Source organism: Prionailurus viverrinus, chromosome B2 (assembly GCF_022837055.1).
Source record: "Prionailurus viverrinus isolate Anna chromosome B2, UM_Priviv_1.0, whole genome shotgun sequence".
NCBI classification, from domain to species: Eukaryota; Metazoa; Chordata; class Mammalia; order Carnivora; family Felidae; genus Prionailurus; species Prionailurus viverrinus.
The window spans coordinates 58,707,890-58,731,543 of NC_062565.1; the positions used below are offsets into that span (position 1 = coordinate 58,707,890).

The 23,654-nt window shown below is 33.4% G+C and overlaps 1 protein-coding gene across 1 annotated transcript in view; it reads right to left on the minus strand.

Moving 5' to 3' along the window:
• The window catches only part of EYS (eyes shut homolog), a 1,626,372-nt gene that overhangs the window by 1,076,956 nt on the left and 525,762 nt on the right, over positions 1–23,654 (minus strand). The window contains exons 14-16 of the mRNA XM_047860135.1: positions 20,025–20,284; positions 10,291–10,387; positions 9,991–10,098 (exon numbers count right to left, since the gene is read on the minus strand). Coding sequence (XP_047716091.1) covers positions 9,991–10,098; positions 10,291–10,387; positions 20,025–20,284 — 465 coding nt within the window. The remainder of the gene's footprint in view (positions 1–9,990; positions 10,099–10,290; positions 10,388–20,024; positions 20,285–23,654) is intronic.

The following is a 23,654-nucleotide window of genomic DNA, read 5'->3' on the forward strand; positions in this document are numbered from 1 at the left end:
GAAACCCTATTCTAACAACTTTTAAAACACAAATATGCGTATATTAAAATCGCCTGTCCCAAAGCAACAATTAAGGCCATGAAATTAATAACATATTTTTGATAACATGGAAATTTCTAACTTAAATTCAAGGCTTTATTTCATAAGTTTTAGTGGAATTAAGCTTAAATAGGTTGCCAAGGTATGGAACAATTTTTGCTCAAATTTCCTTTAATTTGATAGTGACCTTAAATTTTCCAGATAGGATTTCACCATACTTTTCCAAAACTAAAATGAATTTTAACAGGTGACTTCTAAAGAAAATTCAATACATTGAAAAAAATGTAGGGGTAAAGAGCAGTAACTTCATTTTACATAAAGTGATATTGCCATAATGAAAGGAGAGGGAAAATGTAAGATAATCACATGGGCTTGTAGCTCTAAAATGTGTTCCTGCCTTAAATTCTTCCTTTATCTTGTTTTCATCTTATTTCAGATGAGAAACTAGTTAATAAGTAAAGAAATTGTTTTTATGTTTCTAGAAAGCTGAGATACTTTAAAATATAACGTTAAATTAAGTCATATTATGAGATCCAAAATATAGATTTTAATGAGTTTTAATTTTAAAATGCATTTGGGGGTGCCTGGGTGGCTCAGCCAGTTAAGTGTACGACTTCGGCTCAGGTCATGATCTCACAGTCCGTGAGTTTGAGCCCCGCATCGGGCTCTGTGCTGACAGCTCGGAGCCTGGAGCCTGCTTCAGATTCTGTGTCTGCCTCTCTCTCTGCCCTTCCCCTCTCAAGCTCTGTCTCTTGCTCTCTCTCAAAAAAATAAACATTAAAAATATTAAAAAAATAAAAATAAAATGCATTTGTAATATTAAGATTTAATATATATTTATTCTAATAGATCATATTATAAAAAATAGAGTTCAAAGACAAAAATAAACTACAAAAACTGTTGCAGGTAAAACTTTATGATTAAAATGTGTTAGCCTTGGGGCCCCTGGGTGGCTCAGTTTGTTGAGTATCTGATTTTGGCTCCAGTCATGATCTCAGGGCTTGTGAGTTGGAGCCTTGCATTGGGCTCTGTCAGTGCAGAGTCTGCTTCAGATCCTCTGTCCCTCTCTCTCTCTCTGCCCTTCCCCCGACTTGTTCTCTCTCTCTCTCTCTCTCTCTCTCTCTCTCTCTCTCAAAAATAAATAAATATTAAGAAAACTTAGCCTATGTCACAGCTATTACAATTTTGAGAGAATTTATAATTCATTTTAAAGCAATTTATAGCTCTTTCTTGTAATTCTATATTGCATTCCTGAACCATAGTTCATTATACTTAATGACATTTCTTAATCTTAAAATGAACAAGCTATTTATATTTGTGACATGGGGAAGGATTATTATACTAAAATTTTATGACAAAAGTTAAATAAGTCTTTTAAATAATATTTAAAAATTTTAGTAAGTTTAATCTGTGTTATAATTTTTAATGAATAAAAGCATATTTAAGTATAAAAACATATATAATAATAAAATACAATGCTTGTAAAATTTGCACATGGAAAAACTATCAAATTTAATATTAATCTAAGAGAATAATAGACATGCTATGTTTGACATGCACAGTTTACTTTTTGTTTTGTTTTAACTTAGCATCTTTAAGATGCTTTACTTTAAGGTACTGTACATTCTGTGTATCTCAAGGAAAAGGAAGAAGAAAAAATAAACCAACTTTTTTCTACCCAATATATTTGCTTAATGGAGTGATTACTTTTAAAATAGTCTTTATATGTCATTATAATTTTACCACACATGGGTGTGGAAACAATGGTGTGATGGAAACATTTTCAGCAGATTATAAGTCATTTAGATTAATAACTGGTTTTTAGGCAACCAATTTATTGAACAATCTATTAATTTTTATCTCTTAAATATACATTAACCAGTCATTTTCAACTTTGTACAGCAAAGAATTGCTGAACTCATGAATATCACACGCTGATTGGTCAAAATATTCTTGTTGATGATTTCTGTGTGATAATCACATAAGCCATTTGGAAATTTTCCTTATTCCATATCCTTTGAATGGACAAAACACTGTTATAGTAATTGTTAGGGTGAATTCTTTCTTTAGCAGTCCATTTTCAGTAGCTAAATATTACTGTCAGTTATCTAAGTAAACTGATGACTGTGGCTTAAATAGACAATTCTAATGGATAACATATGTAATAAAGTCAGAAAATGTCAATTCTAATGTTCAGTTTGCAATAGTTTGTAGTTGAATTGGGGCTGTCATATCTCTAGGAATTCATCTTTAAATAATTAGTCATTAATTGTTGCAGGCCTCAGCTTCAATAATCAAAAGAGAGAATGGAACAGATTAAAAATATAGATGCAATAACAAAGTACATTATATAATAATTAATATTTTTAATTATTTGTGCCTCTATAGTTTAATTTCTACTAAACATACAATGATTGGTTTTAAATGACTTGTTATATTATTTCAAAAAAATGTAATGGTAAGTTAATATCAACATGCTAAAAAACACCAAAAGAAAGTCCTGTATCAAAAAACATATTCTTGGAAAACAGAATGTGATTACCTATTTTTCAGCTGTTGATGATTTTTTTTGTCTTTGAAAGATTTTAATGCATTGAAAATGGCCTTTATTATAACAATGTAAACAAAGCAATTTTCTGAGACTAGAATAATCAATCCCATATACCCATCATCTATATTTAACACATCTCAATCTTTTTCCAAGTTGCTGAATGATTTTAAGGAAAATGTATTTAATGTATATTTGAAAACCCTTTGGATACATCCCTATTCATTTTTCATTCCTTTCTACTGGGAAGAAATCACTATTCTTAGGTTGATATGCATTCTTCCAAATATGTTCTAAAATTTCACTAAATATTATATTAGTACCTCCAAAATAAATATTTATGTATAAATCTAATAATATATGTGCATGATTCATATGAGGAAAATTACAAAACTCTGATAAATGAAATCAAAGAAAATTAAATGGAGAGATACTACATGTTCATGCATAAGAAGACAATATTGTCAAGATGTTAGTTCTGCCCAACTTGATCTCTAGATTTGATGAAACCGCCATAAAAAATCAAGCAGGTTATTCTGTAGATATTAATAAAACAATTCTAACAATTATAGAGAGAAGCTAACGACTCAATGTTGAGGAGAACAAAGTTGAAGAACTGAAACTGCCTGACTTTAAGACTTATTATAAACCTATAGTAATCAAGATAGTGTGGTATTATCAAAAGAACAGAAAAATAGATCAATGGAACAGAATACAGAACTCAGAAATATACCTACATGACTACTGTGAACTAACCTTTGACAAAAGACAAAGGCAATTCAATGGAGAAAAGATGATGTTTTTTTTTTTTTCTTTTCAACATATGGTGTTGGAACAACTGGACATCCACACTGAAAATTTAAAAAAACTAGACACAGACCTTAAAATCCTTGTATAAGTTAACTCAAAATGGATCAAATACTCAATGAAAAATGCAAAATTATAAAAACTCAAATAAAGGACAAAATCTCAATGATCTTGGGTTTGGTTGTCTTTTAAATATGACAAAGAAAGAATTGATAAGATGGGCTTAATTCAAATGAAAAAAATGTATTCTGTGAAAGACAATGTCAGGAGAATAACAATAAAAGCCACAGACTGGACGAAGATATTTGCAAAAGACATATCTAATAAAGGATTATTATCCAAAATATACAAATACTAAAAATTCAACAATAAGAAAAACAATCCAAATAAAACATGGGCCCATAATCTTAACAGATACCTCACCAAAGAAGACCTATTGATGTCAAATAAGCATATGAAAAGATGCTCCATATCATATGTCATGAGGGAAATGCAAATCAAAACAACAATAAAATACAATACACACCTTTTAGAATAGCCAAAATCCAGAACACTGACAATACCAAATCCTCATAAAAATGTGAAGCAACAGGAACTCTCATTCACTAGTGATGGGAATGCAAAATAGTACAGCCAATTGAGAAAATGATTTGGCATTTTCTTACATAATATTTTACTAAATAATGTTATATACACTTTCAGAGGAAAATCGCCTTGGGGTTCCAAATATTTCCTGTTTATTATATAATCATCTTTGAAGGATGCCTGTGAATAGAGGCCATGACACCTCCATTTCCTTTCTTACATTTCCAATTACTGGGAAGGGCCTTTGGAAAAAGATAATGGTACTAGGCAGTTCAACAGTAATCAGGTGGTCAAATGTCATATCCAGAAACCTCCAACATCTGTTTCATGTCAGGAAGAGGCTGTTTCAGGCAGTATATTGTATTGGCAGCAGTTTTTCCTATATATGAGCCAAGCTTGAAGATTAAGATTTACAAAAACTCTTCAGCATTCTGCATATTGGTTGCCAGACTGCTCACCATTAGTAGTTGGCTATTTTCCATCAAGCTTTTTAGGATATTCTAAGTTTGATAAACACTTTGATTTTATCAGCTACATTGCAGAGTCAACATCAACTTTATAATCAATTTGGTTCTCTGTAAATGAACTTACAGTTTTTATGTTCATGAATCTACCACAGGGTTCTCTTTTAAACAGAGGGCATTTTGTCTGACTTCTTCCTCTAACTCTTTTGAGATCTCATATTGGAACTTGGAAGAGTGGTCTTCAAAAGCCGTAAAATTAATTGATGTGAAGCACCTTCATTTAGACTTGTAAGATCATTTTGATTCTACCATTCATTTCATTCATTTCATTCTCTCTGACTCAGAGCTGTCTCCTAAGTCTCACAGGGAAAATTGGGAATGCTACGCAGTTTGTGACCCAGGCTTCAGTTTGCATATTTTCTGTGAGTTTATTTTCCATTTACTGATCCTATCTTCTGTTTGTTGACAGAGTTTTTTTGTTTTTTGTTTTCTTTGTTTTTTTAATCTTAATTTTTTACCACTCTTCTTCCTGGCCACAGCTTCATCATGGGAAGAGTGTTTGCCCCACACTTTCAGGCATGGCTACAATTACGTTTTTGCGCAGTGATCTACATACAGGTAAGGATAAAGGGCACTATTTCAGAGCCTAGGGCTTAAGAGGGTTTGCATGTTTTCTGCTTGTTCTCTTGAATTTCTGCCACTCTGTGAGAAGAACATACTAGTCCAATAAAAATGAGAGACATTAGGAGCAACAGACTGGCAAACTCTTCTCCCTCCTCAGCTAGGTCCCAGAGAAATTTAGATGAACCCAGCCTATATGATAGCCAAATACCTGTAAACCACAGATGTGAAACTATTAATACTATTTATTTTTTAAGCAGAGTTTTCAGTTGCTGATAAGCAACAACAAACCTGTATAGTCTGTATAGTAACTTTGAAGGAGTTCATATACCCTGTAGACAAAGGATAGATATGGCTAAGGAACTTAAACCTTTGAATTCACTTTAAGCTCTATTAGTGGTAGAGGCTAAACCTCTCCTGTGTCTTATGGAATCTGTGCGTTTTTGCATATGGGCCCTCCTCTATATTCTGCTGAAGGAGTTGAGTTACAAAATGTTGCCAGTTTTCACTTGCTCATGCCCCATCATTTCTCATTGGTTCCAGCCCATAAAGAGGGTTAGATTCCAACTTTGCTGATGAGACATGGAAACACTTAACTGGGAACAGCTATGCTATATACCCAAGAAGAGATGCATAACCCCACCAATCTGTTTTGTCACAAAGTTGGGGAGCATATGTGGGATTGAATCTAAGGTAGTCAGACCAAAGGAGAATAAATATAAAATTTAATGAGCTAAATGTGTTAACATGGATGGGAAGAGAAGATTCAGTGTGCTAATATTAGCATCCTGGGTATGGTGTTAGATAAATTGGCTAATCAAAAACAGGAGTTAATTTCAGCTTAGATTAGTGATGTAGAAGTGCCAGGGTATTCTTGGTATATATTAGGAGAAGTTCACAGGCTTATTGTTATGGAAATTGCTTGAATGGATCTATCATGTGTCAGCTGTTCAGTTGCCCCTTAATTTCTATCCCAAGAGAATAAAGGAAGGCATTCCTATCTCCTAGGAAGAAACTGCATTCACCCAGGAGGGCATTTTATTCACCAAAATGAAGAACAGGGTTGGTGAGGGAGCACCAGTGTCTTAATGAAGTTTGTGGTGATTTTCCTTTATAGGCTGGAGTGAATGTGGGATGTTAAAGTAAAATTGGGTTCCCCAGTATAAATTAGAATAATGGGATCCAAGAATGGATAAAAACTGTTGGATATGCTTGACTATAACATTTAAAAATGAGGAAATAGCCACATAAATCAGAGAAACATAAATAGAATTAAGTATGTAGGTCTGCAGGACAGAAACACAATTCAATTTGCCTATGTAGGGATTCCTAGCCTCTTACACAATTACAGACTTATGCTATGTCATGGACTCAGGGTCTCAACTGAAGGACAGTAAGTCCCTTTGAAGAAGGATCTTGTCATATAGTCGCAGGTGTTTCATGTATCTTCCTGAAGGTTTCCACAGAGGATTCTGAGGCCATTTACCAGTATGATTGAGCATTGATGAAAGAAAGATATTCAGGCCTTCTAAGTTCCTGGGAAACGAATGGCCCTAAACTTATGCTTATCTTTGAAATACTCTTTCCACCAGTAGGAGTGCACATTTATTTAGGTCTGATAGATGGATCACAAATCCATCTTTTGTTTTGTCGTTTTATTTTCCCCCAGAGTCTCTGAATATATAGTGTAGTCAATACACTTAGTAATAGAATTTCCACATTGGAATAAGAACTGTTACGCAGGAAAGCCCAACTGGAAGGTCTTGAAATGCCCCTTTAGACTTATCAAGGTTTCAAACCAAAAGCAATTCTGTATCCCTATGGGAGTTGTAGTGATTAGTGTCCCCTTCAAGCCTTGTGAGTTACAGGAGTGGTGATTCAAAGCATGTTTCTATTTACTTCACTAGATTAGACAGTGCAAAAGCCAGATGGCCATACAGAATAGTAGAAATAATAGAGGATTATCAGAAACTCAAGAAGGTTGTGATATAAATTTTGAGAGCAATTCTAGATGTTAGATCTCTATTAAGATAAACAAATGTAGCCCTTGGTGCCTGGAGAGCAATAGTGATCCGGCAAATGAGTCTTATTTATCCTAATCAATGTGTGTCCGGTTGAATTTGTCCAACTGTTTTTTTGAAAGATATTTTAAAAGACCTAAATAAAGACATAGCAATTCTTTTCAAATTGATCTACAAATTCAATGAAATCCCAATAAAAATTCTACCCAGTCTTTGTTTGCTTGTTTGAATGTAGGGATTTATGTGGAATATGTTGATTGTAACAGAAGAAACTGTCCAAAATAACTAAAGCTTCTGGAAGAAGATTAAAAATATTGCATTACCAATATTGAGATATTTCAAAGTTAAGTAATTAAGATTTATGGTACTGGCACATAGATAGCTAACTGAAATAAGGAAACAGAATAGAGGCAAAGAAATAAACATATTCATTTATAGGGATTTGATCTGCAACCAAGAAGGTGTTGTAGGTCAGGCCAAGCAGTAAGTAACAGATGACCTTATGCAATACATATAGCAGGCACAATTGGTATAGCATATGGAAAAATGAATGTAAGATTCCTACCTTATACACGCACAACATACCACACACACACACACACACACACACACACACACACACACACACATACTTTCCAGATAAATTGATTTAAATGTGAAGGGTGAAACTTTATTTTATTTAAAAAATTTTTTTTGAAGTTTATTCATTTTTGAGTGAAACAGAGACAGAGAGTGAGTGGGGGAGGGGCAGAGAGCCAGAGAAACACAGAATCCAAAGCAGGATCCAGGCTCCAAACTGTCAGCACAGAGCTCCATGAGGGGCTTGGGGCTTGAACTCATGAACCATGAGATCATGACCTGAGCAGAAGTTGGATGTTTAACCAAGTGAGCCACCCAGTTACCTGAAACCTTAAATATTTTAAAAGGAAATCTAAGCAACATCTTTTTGTCATAGAATAAACTTTTTTAAAAATATTGAACCAGTTTTGAATCCCTGGATCAAATCTTACTTGATCATGGCCAACAGTTTTTTAAAAATCTATTACTGAATTGAGTTGCTAATATTTTCGGTTTTTCCTTTTCTTTTTTGTTGTGTCTTCATCTGTTTTTTTCTTTTTTTATGAGGGTAATGCTGGCCTCATAGAATGCATTTGGAAGTTTTCTTATCTCTTCTATTTTTTGGAATAATTTGAGAAGAATAGCTATTAGCTCTTCTTTAAGCAGTGTAAACATTTTAAACAAGATGAAAAATGCAACCCATAAACACACATTAATTTGGTTAGATTAAAATTAAATTTTAGCACTCAAAACATCATAAAGATGGTGAAATGTCAAGCCACAATCAATAGAATATTTTTAGTACATACAGTACAACTAATGAAAACAGTAATAATTAAAACACATAAAGATTCTTACAAATCAAGAAGAAGAAGACATAAATGGGAAGATGCCATAAATAGGCATTTCTAGAAAGGAAAAATTAGGGACTCCTGGGTGGCTCTGTTGGTTGAGCATCTGACTCTTAGTTTTGGCTTGGGTCATGATCTCATGGATTTGTGAGTCTGAGCCCCGTCTGCGGCATCATGCTGAGGATATGGACCCTGCTTGGGATTCTCTCTCTTCCTCTCTCTCTGCCCCTCCCCGACTCAGGCTGTCTCTATCTCAAAATAAATAAATAAACTTAAAAATTGCATTAGGATGGAAAAATTAAATATTTTGAAATGGCTGAAGAAATGCTTAAAGTCATAAGTTATGATAGGAGTATAGAAAAAAAAACACACACACAAGGAGATACAATTTTGCACACAGCAGATAAGCCCAAATGAAATATGTAAGAATGTAAATAGGGACATTTTTTCACTTTTGTTAAGAGTGTGAATATTCCATTTTCAAAGTGAATTGAAAAAAAATGATATAATACATGTGAAAACATCTACTCAATAGTGCAATTATTCCATTTTTAGATACCAAACTAAGGTAACATTAGTACTTGTGTATTGGGGAAATATTTGAAAACCGAAATGATATTATTATGTCTAAGAAAGAAGAGTCAAATAAACCAGATATCTATGATCAGAAGAATGATAAACAAATGTTGGAAATGTTTAAATGGAATATTCTACAACAGTTAAAACTGAGCAACTGATACATGAATAATGCAGAAATATTTAACAAAATGAATTGTTTCTGAAGATGATACACAATATTATTTCACTTATATTAATATGCAAGCTAAGTGTTTTATTGAGGCAGGCATACAAATGAAATGGTTAATGCTGTATATTTTTTAAGTGTTTACTCATTTTTTGAGAGAGAGAGACAGAGAAAGAGAACATGGGTGGGGGAAAGGCAGAAAGGGAGGGATGTGCAGAATCCGAAGCAGGCTCCAGGCTCTGAGCCATCAGCACAGGGCCCCACAGGTTCACGAACCTGTGAACTGGGCTGAAGTTGATCATGACCTGGGCTGAAGTCCGGTGCTCAACTGACTGAGCCACTCATGTGCCCCAACTTGATAGTGTATGTTAAAGGCAAGGTAATGGGTTAAATAGGTGATGGGGATTAAGGAGAGCACTTGTGATGAGCATCAGGTGATGTATGGAAGTGTTGAATCACTATATTGTATACCTGAAACTAATATTACCCTGTATGTTAACTAACTGAAATTTTAATAAAACTTAAAAAACAAACACAAAATAAAATCTTGGTTGAACAACTACAAAAATCATGATATTCAATACAATTGTATGGAAGAGTAGAGGAGTAATTGGGTTTAAGCAAGTAAGTACTTGGGTTAAGGAGACTGGGAATATTCTGCTTAAGTTGAATGATGGGTGCATATATGTTCACTTTACTATTTAAATATCATGTATATAAAATAACTGAATCAGTAAATGTAGTCTCTAACCTGTTTGACAGATCCACGCAGGTTCCATTATTTTTGCAAGGTCTAGAAGAACACTCATCTGTATCAAGATCACATAGAGGTCCAGAAAACCCAGGTCTGCAAATACATCTTTTAAACAAGACATTTAATGACTCCATTAATATAAACATACAAAGTCAAAGCTTCAAATAATTGTAGCATGGCAAATTGTTAATAACCAGAAATGTTGTTTAATTTGTCAACTGAAATTATAAACATGGATATATTTAGATACATCTAGATGCATAAACTTGAATCCAGATATTTTTGGGTTTTCTGTACCTGAAATTGTTGACTCCATCTTCGCAGTCACCATAATTCTGGCAGGGAAGAGAGAAGCACTCATTCACATTAATTTCACAATGTTCACCCTCAAATCCTGCGGAAAGATGAGATGGATATAGATGAGCAATCCTCACTTTAGAGTGTGAAAATCAGTCAGTGGTAAAGAGTCTGGAGAATATGCTCTTAGAGGAAGTTTATGGGAAAAAAATTAAATAAAGAAAGAGAAAACACCTCATCTATGGCCTCTCATATAACTCTATTTCACATAACATATGAATAAAATTATGTTAGTTTCTAATTAATGAGTTCAAATGAAAGAATCAGGGGAGGAATATTTTACTCAATCCTTTGGGAAAGTGGGGTCGTTGCTAATGTTGCTGTTGTTTTAAGGTATTTAAATGTTTGAACAAGAAGAACTGAAACAATCTGGAAAGGAAATGAATTAATGTGACGGCTGATCTTAACATAAAATTGAGCTTGAGCAATCAAATTTATTCAAGGCAGTTAGCAGATGAGGCAAATTATTTAATTACTTTCCATATCCAAGTGATTCAAAGAAAACAAATTATTTTGATCCATAACTACATAATCAGTCATCCATTTAAACACATGCCAGTTATTTTTTTAAAAAACAAAGAACATGAAAAAAAATGTACAGAATTATGAGAGGCACTTGTAATTATTTCAACACTTGTGTCAGAAAAAAAATCAGTATATCACTTTTTAAAATTTAATATTTTAATATTTATGATGACAATTTAAATAATTTTTTCCATATTTCTATATTAACTAGGTAAATTGAAATATAGTCTTATACTCATTTTTCTTGCTAATATTTTTGTAATACTAGTTAGAGAATGTATGAAACAAGAGGATTTTCCTTTATCTTACTTTTCCAGTGCTATAACTAAGTGCCAAATAATTGCAAATTTCTGACATTACAAATGACAATATCTACTCAGATTTTTTAGTCATTCAAGTTGTTCTATTAAACCTGTAATTTTTATTGGCATATAGGCTAGGATCTGAAAGAGCGTGATCTAGGGACCCATGAAGGGCCATCTTCCTACCACAGTTCTATCTCATAAAGTTTCTCCTCCTCTTTCTATCTTCAAATATCTCTTCACGTTGAAAGTTTCAAATCATTTGTAATATCAGCATGGAGATGATATAGCACTGCTCCTTTGGTCTCTATTTCTATTATCATGATCTTTTAGCTTCAGCATCTACTGCTGAGTGGAATGTCCTCTATACTTCCTCATTTACAGTCCCAGGAGAGAACATGGGCTTGTCCTACTTTATCCTTTCACGTCGTGCTATTAGCCATTGCCATTCTCTGTGGTGTCTACCACCAAGTCAGGTGGCAAACCTGCTTCTACTTGGGAGTTTGGCAAGTTGGTATTACCTCTTATAAAATCTGGCTGCTTTTAGGTGGGAGATAATATGGAAACTTAAACATTACTTAATCCAAAAGAAGGCAAGAGTAAAAAGGAACAAAGTAGAGATATGGTACTCTAGAAAGTAGAAAACAAATAGCAAGATGATTCATTTAGAGCCATTATACACCAATATTTATATCAAACGTGGTTTTAAAAAAAATACTTCAGTAAAAGGCAGTGACAGCCAGGCTAAATAAAACAACAGAACCAACCACATGATTTCTAAAAGAAATTCACTTTAAATATAGAGATGACGATAGGTTAGAAGTAGAAAGACGGAATAAAGATGCACTATGAAACACTTATCAGAAGAAACCTACAGTGCCTATGTGTCTAGCAGATTAGGTAGTCTTTAGGACAAGCATCATTATTAATTTGTCCTATTTTTTTCTTACTCAATTATCAAAGCCTGCAAGTTAAGTTCTGAAGTTTCATGCTTACAATTTCATTCATGTACTAGGTTTGTATTGTCAGTATTAAAAATAAAATTAAAAAGAGTTATTTCCAAGTTAATACGGTTCTCCTAATTTTAGGTAAGCAAGGGTATCATTCCAACACATTTCACCATTCATCAATCCAATAATGCTATCCTATTTAAATTGTAACTGTTACAGCATAGTTATAAATAACATAATAAGCTTTTTTTATGTATATATATATGTAAAAAAAAGTTAAAGATTTAGAACAGTGGATGCATTACACTATTCCTACTTCAAGCATGACTAGCTTTCTCTAGGAGGTAGAGTCTTCTGACACTAAGCTGTTTCTTAGAAGTGTTCGTTTGAGGCACTGGAACTCAGAGGCATTGGCTAGCTAGAGAAGTAATGCCAGTGTACCTCCCCGAGTTCAGCTGGGCTGATAAATCAGAAGAACATTCAGAACCTGGAAACTCAGGCAGCTCACAGAATAACCTTGTGTTTGTGATTTTGCCTTATTCATTTAGTTTGACATTTCTGAGATGGAGCTTTGTTACCAACCAGCAACATGTCAATGGGTTGAGGAAATTAGATTGCTACAACTCAATAGACATTGGGAGAAAGAAATAAAGTAGACACAGAGTGCATTTAAAATAAACTGAAGCTTTGCTAAGAAAGCTTGTGTTTGTGGGGTTTAAAGGAGAAAAATGTATATATACTTAGTCCTAAACTATACTTTCCATAGCCCTTGGTGTTAGAAGCAGATATTCATTCATGTGAAGGGTATTTGTTTTGAATATATGCAGTGACAACTAAAAGTCTGTCAAAACTTTATAAGTACAGTTAATTCATTCCATGCTACTCTCCAGTTATTTATCCCTATCCAGACTATTAAGCTGTCTCTATTAACTGCAATAGGGTTTTTTATACACAAACTAATTTTCTTATAATGTCTTGCCTATACATTGTCATAGAGAACGCATGTGACTAATCAATAAATATTTTTACATTTTCTCATCCTCTAAAGCATAATGGTAAGTTACTAAACTTACTGTTCATGAATCAAATCGGTGTCAACTATAGGCATAATCTTTAAAATCACTTAATATTTTCTCATTTCTAAAAAAAAATCGTTTTCACATGATTCTTTAGAGGGGATATCATAGATTATTTTTTTAAATTTTTTTTAACGTTTATTTATTTTTGAGACAGAGCATGAACGAGGGAGGGGCAGAGAGAGAGGGAGACACAGAATCCCAAGCAGGCTCCAGGCTCTGAGCCATCAGCCCAGAGCCCACGCGGGGCTCAAACTCACGACTGTGAGATCATGACCTGAGCTGAAGTCGGACGCTTAACCGACTGAGCCACCCAGGCGCCCCAGGGATATCACAGACTAAAGTCCATTAACAATAGTTCGATTTTCATGAAACTTGACTAAGAAACATTTTGTTATTCAGGGCTATACCTTGACAACTCTCCCATTAGAAGTAATACCACTTGGAACTAGGAATGAAAGTAAATAGGGGAAAAACTAGAGCATATTTTTTATGTATTCAATAAGTTAGTGTTAAAATCATACATTTTAAAATAAAAACTAAAAATATTAAAAGTGAATGATTTTCAAAAGCATTAGAAAGGCATTATTTTTCTTTTTTCTTTCTTTTTCCGAGAGAGAGAGAGAGGGCATATAAGTGGGGGAGAGAGGCAGCAGAGAGAGAGAGACAGTGAGAGAGAGAAAGAGAAGCAAAGAGAAAGAGAGAGAGAATCTTAAGCAGGTTCCATTTTCAGCACTAAACCCTATGTGGGGCTCGACCCATGACCCGAGCCAAAATCAAGAGTCTGACACTCAACCACCAGAGCTACACAGGTGTCCCTATATTTTTATTTAAAAATTTTAATTTATCTAGATTTTAAAACTTTATGAAAACAACTACAACAAAAAAGATATCTTTCTCTTGGCAAGTCAGAATTTTTTTTAAATATTGTTTTATTTTTATTTTAAAACAATACAAATACTAGCATTGTCTTGAAAAATTAACCAACTATTACAAAACAGTTGCATTTACTTCTATGAAATAGAAAATACAGAACTAATTTCTAGTAGGCTTAATATGGTTTTAACACTGATTTTAAGAAAATTTAAAAAAATGAGTATAAAAGCTGACATTTTCTTTAAAAATTTTTGATGTTTTAATTTATTTTTGAGAGAGAGACAGAGAGAGTTGGAGAGGGGCAGAGGGAGAGGGAGACACAGAATCTGAAACAGGCTCCAGGCTCTGAGCTGTCAACACAGAGCCCCAACACGGGGCTCGAATTCATGAGCCATGAGATCATGACCTGAGCTGAACTTAGATTCTCAACCGACTGAGCCACCCAGGCACCTCTTAAAGCTAATATTTTAAAATACAATAAATTATTGACATGTTTTTAAAGTTAACTAGCAACAATATATATTTTCTCTGAAGAATTTCCCCAATATAAATATCTACAGCTCTTTAAACCTAATAGATACATGCTACCAACATAAGCGCATATTTTTAATTCTCAAAAAGAGTAATTTTTAATTTAGACAAACTATATTGTCAAGTGACACATTTATTTGGTGCTTGGAATTATACACCTCAGGTAACATGGCATTACCGTAGTAATTATATATGTGTTGGAGTAATAGACACATTTGAATGCAACTACTTGCTTCCTCTGGTACTACAAATCCATCATGCTTAGAATCCCAATTGTAAATCGACAGCACATGTAAATGATTTGATTCTTCCTTCCACTGTGACATTTTACAAGTACTCTTTGCCACATTCTAATCCTTTGTAAAGTGTCATTTTAAAAAAAAACTTTTGCTCTGGGGCACCTGGGTGGCTCAGTTGGTTAAGCCTCTGACTTCAGCTCAGGACATGATCTCAGTTGGTGAATTTGAGCCCCACATCAGGCTCTGTGCTGACAGCTCAGAGCCTGAAATCTGCTTTGGATTCTGTGTCTCCCTCTCTCTGCCCCTCCCCAGTTCACACACTCTCTGTCTTTGTATTTCAAAAATCAATAAACATTAAAAAATTAAAAAAAAAAAGAACTTTTGCTCCTTTCACCTTGGAGACATATGGATGAAGTGGGTACATTTGGAAACTAAGCCCTGTAAATTAAAAGGAGTGGATAAGGTGGTGTTCTTGCCTACAAACCAAGATATAATTCAAAGTAGAAAGACAAAGAAGCTTTCCTAAAGAGAGTATGAGAAACAAAATATACTTTAAGCTGAAATGATTTTAGGTCTCCCACTGTACACACACATACTAATAACTCCACTGTATGCTGTATGCATTTTATCCACATGCATTTTATCTATAGTCATCTCTACCTCTGTATCGTAACCCTCATGCCATTCTTATATTTCATTTCTACCAGTCTGAAGTTGAACTGCGTTTGTTCAACCTCTTGAACTTTATTAGCTCTTTCCCTTTACTATATGCATTAGAAATCACTCTTTTGATCACATACCATATAAACAAAAATACTAAGCTAGATAGAAGGAATGGCATTTATTGGGTAGCCTAGTTGGAAGGATGCCCCATAGTCTGTAGAATTTATAAAAGAACCATAGGAACTACCAGGATGAGTTATTCTTTCACAAACACTTCTCTCCTAGTGAATTCAGATCTCCATGTGAAGAGAACATGGAGTTGGCTGCATCCAGTGAAAAACTCTGGAAAAAAGAAGAAGCCTCTTTCCTTAGTGTCAATTCCAAGGAAGGGCTCTCAGTGCCAATATTCCAGTCCCATGCTGATGTGGATCAATCATAATTGCCAGAGAGATGGAGTTTTCTATCTCTCTTAGCTTGAGCTCTTCCAAAATAAGAATATGAGATAATAATATGTACTCAGGTAGCTTATTTGAGAGGTGATCCCAGGAATTCCTGCAAGGGAGTGGGGAGATAAAACAGGGGAGAGAGGGGCTTAATGAGTAGGCTACTGCGACGGGCAATGAAGGCTCCAAGGCTGCTGGGGATCCTCTTATGAATCATGCGGAACATAACTCAGAGCTCTCACACTCCATAACAAACTTTGCATCTACAAAGTAGGAACGTGGCACTTTACTGGTTAGTTAATTTATGTGTCTTTCCTTGAACTTAAGTTCCTTGAGGGTGTGTCTTTGCCATGCTTAATTTCCCCAGAACCTGTTTCAAGACTTGACACATGGTAGGAAATCAATATGTGTTTGTTGAATCAGTTAATAAAGAATACAATTTTTAGATTTCTAGAACCCTACCAACATCTGTTTGCAAGATTGGGCAGAGCATAGTTCAGAGAGACAAAAAAAAAAAAAAAAAAATATATATATATATATATATATATATACATATATATATATATATATTTATTTATAGCATAAATGTTGAGGTAAGCTAATTGATTGCATACTAATCACCAAAACCTAACACTTTATATAAGGTACCTAAAGTAACCCATTTGTTTCCAGGAATCTTGAAGAATCATATTTGTCTTTCTATGTGCTATTTTTATATTTATTAAAGCACTTATTTTTTTTTACCACAGAAATTATTTAAACAAATAGGATTAGATACAAAACAAACCTATATTGAATTGTTACTGGTAGACACCTTTCTATCTACCTATTTTCCACTAGAAAATGGTGAATGTTCATAGGGATAAAGTTAACTTACCTCAGTTCTAAACAGAAAACAAAAGCACTGCCTTTACTTTCTCTTGCAAAACATGATCACCATAGTTCTGGTGTTTTACCTACACCTATAATTTTTAAGTTGCTCATATTGTACCCAAATGGATTAGATTGTTTTGACTCAAAGTTTCAATCACACTAACCAAAGTAGTTTACCTGGTAAGCATTCTATTTGGGATGAATCATAGTATCAGTTATTCTAGTTGCTGTTCTTCAGAGTGAATTTTAATGCCATTTATAATTTAGTTATCTAGTACCTAGTCACATTACTACTCTGGCTTTGAGGTTTTATTTATATTCATATTTAAATTGTGATAGACCATACAGACTGAGTAAAAACTGTGAACAGAATTTCAAAAACGCATATGCTGAACTCCAAGACCTTAAGCCTTAAATCTCTTTCCTCATGATACCCTATATCCTAGGCACTTAGCAAACACTAACAGCTTGCAAAGAATTCCAGTGGAGCTTCGAAATCCTGTATCTATATATGAGGTTAAGTCTTGGAATTCTTCATGGTTTTAAATTTCAGTACTTTTATTATTTTGTTTGTTTTAAGTTTATTTATTTTGAGAGAAAGAGAGAGAGTGTGTGCAAGCAGGAGAGGTGAGAGAAAGGAGACAGAATTCTAAGAGAATCCTAATCCTGCTCTATCAGTCCAAAGCCCAACATGGGGCTCAATCTCTCAAGAACTGTGAGATCATGACCTGAGCTGAAATCAAGAGTTGGATGCTTAACAGACTGAGGTACCCAGGTGGCCCTTAAATTTCAGTATTTTCAAAATTGAATTTGATCAGAATATTTTCTTTAAAAAAATAATATGATGCCTTTGACGTAGATACTTTTTCGAACAACAAGTATTAAAGTAACTCAGGGCATAGTGTCTAAGCTATTCCACAGTCACCCTCTTTTTAATATTCTGAGGTAGTTTTTTAAAGCAATGTCACAGGCTTCAGTTTGATCTGCTACAGAGGTTGAAGTATTAAAGGCAATAGTGAGTAAACATTTTTTACAGTAGTTAGATCTCATTTACATAAACTTACTCCTACATTTCCTTAGGTTTCGAAAAAAATTTCAATTTCAAATATATATATGTATATATATATGTATATATATATGTATATATATATATACACACACATATACATGTATACATAAGTATATATATGAAGCAAAATAGTTTAGAAACGATGTACACTTCAAATATCTCTGTGCTGAATCACAGTTAGAAACACATGATTCATTGTGCCCGCCCACTACTCTGTCCAAAGCATTGATTTCAGTGCTCATATCTCTCTTAAACCCTTAAGTAGAACGATGAATTTAGAAGAAAAAAAAATAAACCAACAAGATTTTACTAATATACAAGATGAAATAAATCTAAATTGTCCTCAAGATATTTTTGTGATGTTCATGAGGCTAGAAAATATTATTACTAATATGATAGTTGATAAGGTTTTATGATATCTCTGAACTTATTTTTCCTTCATCCCTCAACAGGAAAGGAATCTCACTAGATTATATGAATTCATTAAGTACATCTGTGAATTACAAATAAATTGTCAAAAAAATTATATGGAAAAAAATAACATGCCCCCAAAATATACCTGTCTTCTAGAAAACTATCTTTGGCAAAAATAGGGGAGGTTTTATTTTAATAGAGGAAATAGGCTACTGCCTCTCAATAAATATTATCCATTACTTCTATTCTGAGAATATATTAGTAGGCTAAGTAAAGCATCACAGAGTAATCCTGCTAAATAAATCAGCTCCTCCCTTGCTACTGAATAATATTTCATAAAGTTTCACTCTCAACATTTATTAAAAGGAAAATTCTTCATTTAAATTATTTACTTTATAATTACTGAGGGTTTCAGGGTATTAGGTGTTCCCCTCACATTTTTTCCTATCTTGCTTTTCCTGACTCATTCCTGCAAACATTTATCCATATACCTTATATGCCCATATTATTTGTTTTATACAGCCCATGTCATTTTTGCAAAAACAATTGCTAATGGCTTTCCATTTTGTAGTTCCAATCCCTCCTAAGGTCCAGAAGTTTCTGTCATGTATGTACATTCAAGGACTTGCCTCTATATCCTTACAATAGATTTTCTTATACATCAGGAATTTCTAGAGATTTCATAAAAACAAACAAAAACAGCTTTGACTAAGATACCAATTAATTGGTACAGTCTAAGCTGACCTTTTGGGACAGAAGAGTAAAGAAGCACTATCCTTATTTTTAATAAACATCTATTCTAGTAGAATCAGTAACAAGGAAAGAGACATGAACCCATAAGTTGGCATTAGAAAATAACTAACAGTTGTAGGCTTTTATACACAACATGGTTTTTATATTGTGCTTATGACAAACACATTCCAGTTATAATGAAAATGTGCTAGTTTTATGATAGAAGCATTCCTGCTGAAGATAGTAATAGCTCTTGAGTAGTCAGCAATACATGAGCAGTAAACATTTATGCAGATCACCTAATCAGATCACTAATCAGATTTCTTTCAGTTACATCTGAAGAGATCCCAATCAAGCACCTTGAATAACTTGATATGACCCAGAAAGCCGGAAGTTACTCACTTCAGGAATAGCTGGATTGGGAGCTCCAATAATGTCTTTTGTGATCTGCCCGTCCTCTATCCCTTTCATAGGCTCTATTTTAGGGCACAAAGTAGCCACAAGAGTCACATGATACTGGCTTAGCAACCACAGCAGACATAAATGGTGTTCATAGATCCCTCCAGGAGGGAAGTTACAGTGAAGCATTTGATTACCCTAGATTCTATCTATGCTCATTTCTAACTAACTGCTATTGTAAGGAACACTACATGGACAAAATTCAAGAAAAAGAAGCTATTAACAATAGGAGAAGATTTCTTAAAAAACAAACAAACAAAAAGAGCCCAAATCTATGAAGTTTTGCCTTTCCCTCACCCACTCCCCCTGGCCCCCAACATCATGCTATTTAGGTTAACTTTTTAGATTATTTCTGTGGTCTGTTTATATACCTATATTTGGAGTCAAATACTCCCCCATCTCCAATGTATATATGTAAGTTTTCTCTCACCCATTTTTAGGGAGTCATAATACCATAAAAACAAAATAAACCAAACAGACAAAAAAGTGAAATATAACATTAAAACAAATATAGGCTCTTACCTTCTCTACACACACAATAATGATTTCCATCAACCAAAGTCAAGCACGTTGAGTTGTTTCTGCAAGGGTCACTGAGTGGATCACAAGGGTCATAGTGTTGATGGCAAAATTTTCCGGTATAAAAGGGTGGGCACAGGCATACAAAGTGCCCAGGAATGGAAGACTCATGACAAAGAGCTCCATTCATGCATGGGTCAGAGTCGCATTCATTTATTTCTTCACTACAGTTTTGTCCAGTCCATCCAGGTGTACAGTCACAGCTGAAATAAAATTTTAACAAGTATGAACACTGCTGTTTCAAATGTATTCTTTGAATTTTGAATGTATTACTACATTGAACTAATTTGTAGTATTTTTATTTATAACAAGATTAATAAGCATAGTTTAGAAACATCGTTTACCTAATTTCCTGAGACAATTCAATGTATAATACGGCAAAACTGACTGCAATGGCAAAGATAAGATTTAAGAAGCATTTTCTAACGTGGTAGGCCACTGACACAGATCAGAGAACAACAGCGCTACCAATTTCAATTTTGGCAACTATTGAGTTTAATTACCAATTGACAAAATTTCCTCAATTATTTCTTTTATGCAAAATAATTTTCACTGTTTATAAGCCTGAGATGATATTTATGCAATGTCTTTAGCAACATGTGATTCTTATAATCACCAGAGTATTTATAACAAGGTGTTCCTTTATGCTAAGCAAGTTTTTCATTTCACTTTTGCGTGCTTTTAAGAACATCTTTCCTACTAATATTTGAATAATGTGGGAAAATTGAAGAGAAAGCAAATCACTAAAAAGTGAAGCATTTGGATCTTATCTGTACCTTACAGACTCTAGCTAGGTCTAACCCTCAACCATCTGGCATCTGTCATTCTCTCAGAAACTTTTGAGTTCAAATAGCAATTTAACCAAACATCTTCCATCAAACTAGGCTAATTCTTTTCCTAAGAGGAGGAGGATTCTAACAGAGCAGAAAAAATGTTTGTCCATGTAATGTATTATTCAAACAAGGGAAATGGACAGGAAATGAATGGAGTAATACTGAAACCTGCCAATATGGAATGAAAGGGAGGATTGTCCACCAACAGGTTGAGTGGAAGTCAATCAAAAACTGTGTGCCTGTTCAGAGAGCGAGAGCACTCATGTCAGTCTATGGGCAAGGTAGAGCTCTAAATCTAAAGTAAATGTGTTATTTGGTAAGTGACAAATCATGAGAAAAGGCATCGAGGATATTAGAAGAATTATTTTCAGAAAAACATTTTTTACTGATATATTAAATATTTAAAATAACTTGAAAAGAATATTATATTCCTGAAATATTTAACTTGCTTCATGATAAACAACATCCTGCTAAAAAAGAGAGATAGAATAGGGGAAAAAAAGAGGACAAGGAAACAAGGAAGGGAAAGGGGAGAAGGAAGAAAAGAAAGAATAAGTTATCTCATTTGCACTATGTTAATAAATACAGAATATACCAATATAGTGAGAGGAAATAGTTGAATGATTGGCTTGTACCATTTGAAATGAATTGAAAATGAATTCTAAATAGATATAATACTCATTGAAATAAATACTAAAATGAATAGGGGGAAAGATAGCTTTAGGCATAATTGACTAATAATATGTTTACTAGTTTAATAAGATTGAATACAAACTAAAAAAAAGTGGAATTTACAGCTGTTTTTTAAGTTGGTAGTGTGCAGAAAGTTACTGCTACAATGAAAATTGAGTATTTATTTGTAAGGTATGTTTACAAGGCAAACCACAACTGAAACAATCTGTAACTCTGAAATGTAAAAATATATCTATGAATATGCTGTTTCCTTAGAATGAGTAAAAAATGTGGATGTTTTACTTTCTCTTCTAAAAGGAAATGACATTATTTTCTTGACTATACATCCTGGTTTGCCTAGATAGTCCTGGCTTAGGCCTATTGTTCCAGTACAATGATTTACATGGTACCCTTTGATTTAACAACAGTGTCTAAAGTGCTATTGTCTTCATTTTTGATTATATTATTAAGAAAAATGAATGTTTTCCCAAAAAGACTATACTCTCAGTTATTTTCTAATCCATGATTTCATCTTGCTCTAAAATTTGTCTGTCATACCTTTGAAAAATGTATCCCATATACGACCTCATATTATAAACATTTCCATGACTAGCCTCCATTAATTAAACTTCTGGCTCCTCATTGTGATTCTGAATCTCTATATTCTCATGTACATATGTTGAAAATATTATAAATATTGATGGATATATGGTCTTCAGTTGGAATCATACAGAGTTATCTGAATTCTTTCACTTGGGAAATTGAGGATCAGAGAGTTTATTGAAATTGGTAATCTCCAAGAATTATTATAAAGATTAAAAAATATAATGAGTAAAAAGCATACATGATGCCTGACATAAATATTGCCTACCCACCTATGGTGGCCTCTAGGTGCTGTCACAGAATTAAAAAAAAAAAATATATATATATATATATATATATTTATATTTATATTTATATTACATATTTATATTATATATTTATATTACATATATAAAATATGTATATATATATGTATATATATATATCTGTTATCCTATTTATGCTTAAATAAAATATGCATCTCAACAATGAGAAGTGCTTCAATTTCTAGTGGTACTTTTCACTTATTTGTCAACCACATCTTATTTTAAAATGGCCAAATATCGTATTCAATTTGATATCTCCAATAAAGCTTTGAAATAGGTAGAAAAATGTATTTTTTTATTCTCACTTTATAGATGAGACAGTCAGAAGTGCGAAGGATAAAAGTGACTTATCCAAAATCACCTGGTTGGCAACTTGAGATCTGAAGCCCAGACCTCTTCCTTCAAGGTTCCCTCTTTTCTTTTTTTCTTTCTTGCAGGTTTCAAATCCATTATAAGAATATCCAAGATGTTGTGTAATAATATTAAAATTAAGTATAATCAAATCCCAATACAATAGCTTCAGTGAATTTATTTAAAGTAGCTTTACTTCTAAAGTGCTCTTGCATAAATATTTATCTTTTTCTTTTTCTTGTATTCCTTCATGAGTACATAATTTCAACTTGACTAAAAGAGTTCCCTGTGAGTAACCAATAATGTTTGAATATTTAACATATGTGCTGACTGTTTGTTTTATCTTCTCACATAACAGGTGGCTCAAAATTTCATGTGGTGTCCTTACAAGGATCAAATCCTCAGGAAAGCATCTGGCCATATGTCAACAGGACTGATGATGCCAAGGTGAGGCCTCTGGAGATGAATGGATATTTGCAGAAAATAAAGTTCTAAAGAACAAAGTCACTATTTACAACTAACAGACCTATACATTTATATATTTGAGTCTGCTTTTATACATATCAGATAAACTAGTCTGATGAATGGAAAAACATGTTTTATGTGAGAGCTTCAGTCTGGTTTTTAGCTTGTACTATGAAATAATTTCTGGATTCAGTATGAACTGGCAGGATTCTCCAAACTCACAGCTAGAAGCAGGATTTTTATGGATTGAAAAACCAAACAAGCAAAAACACGCACTCTATGACTTTTTGAGGATATGATTTCTAGTAATAAATACTCAAAAACTAATTTAGTGTATACTTAAA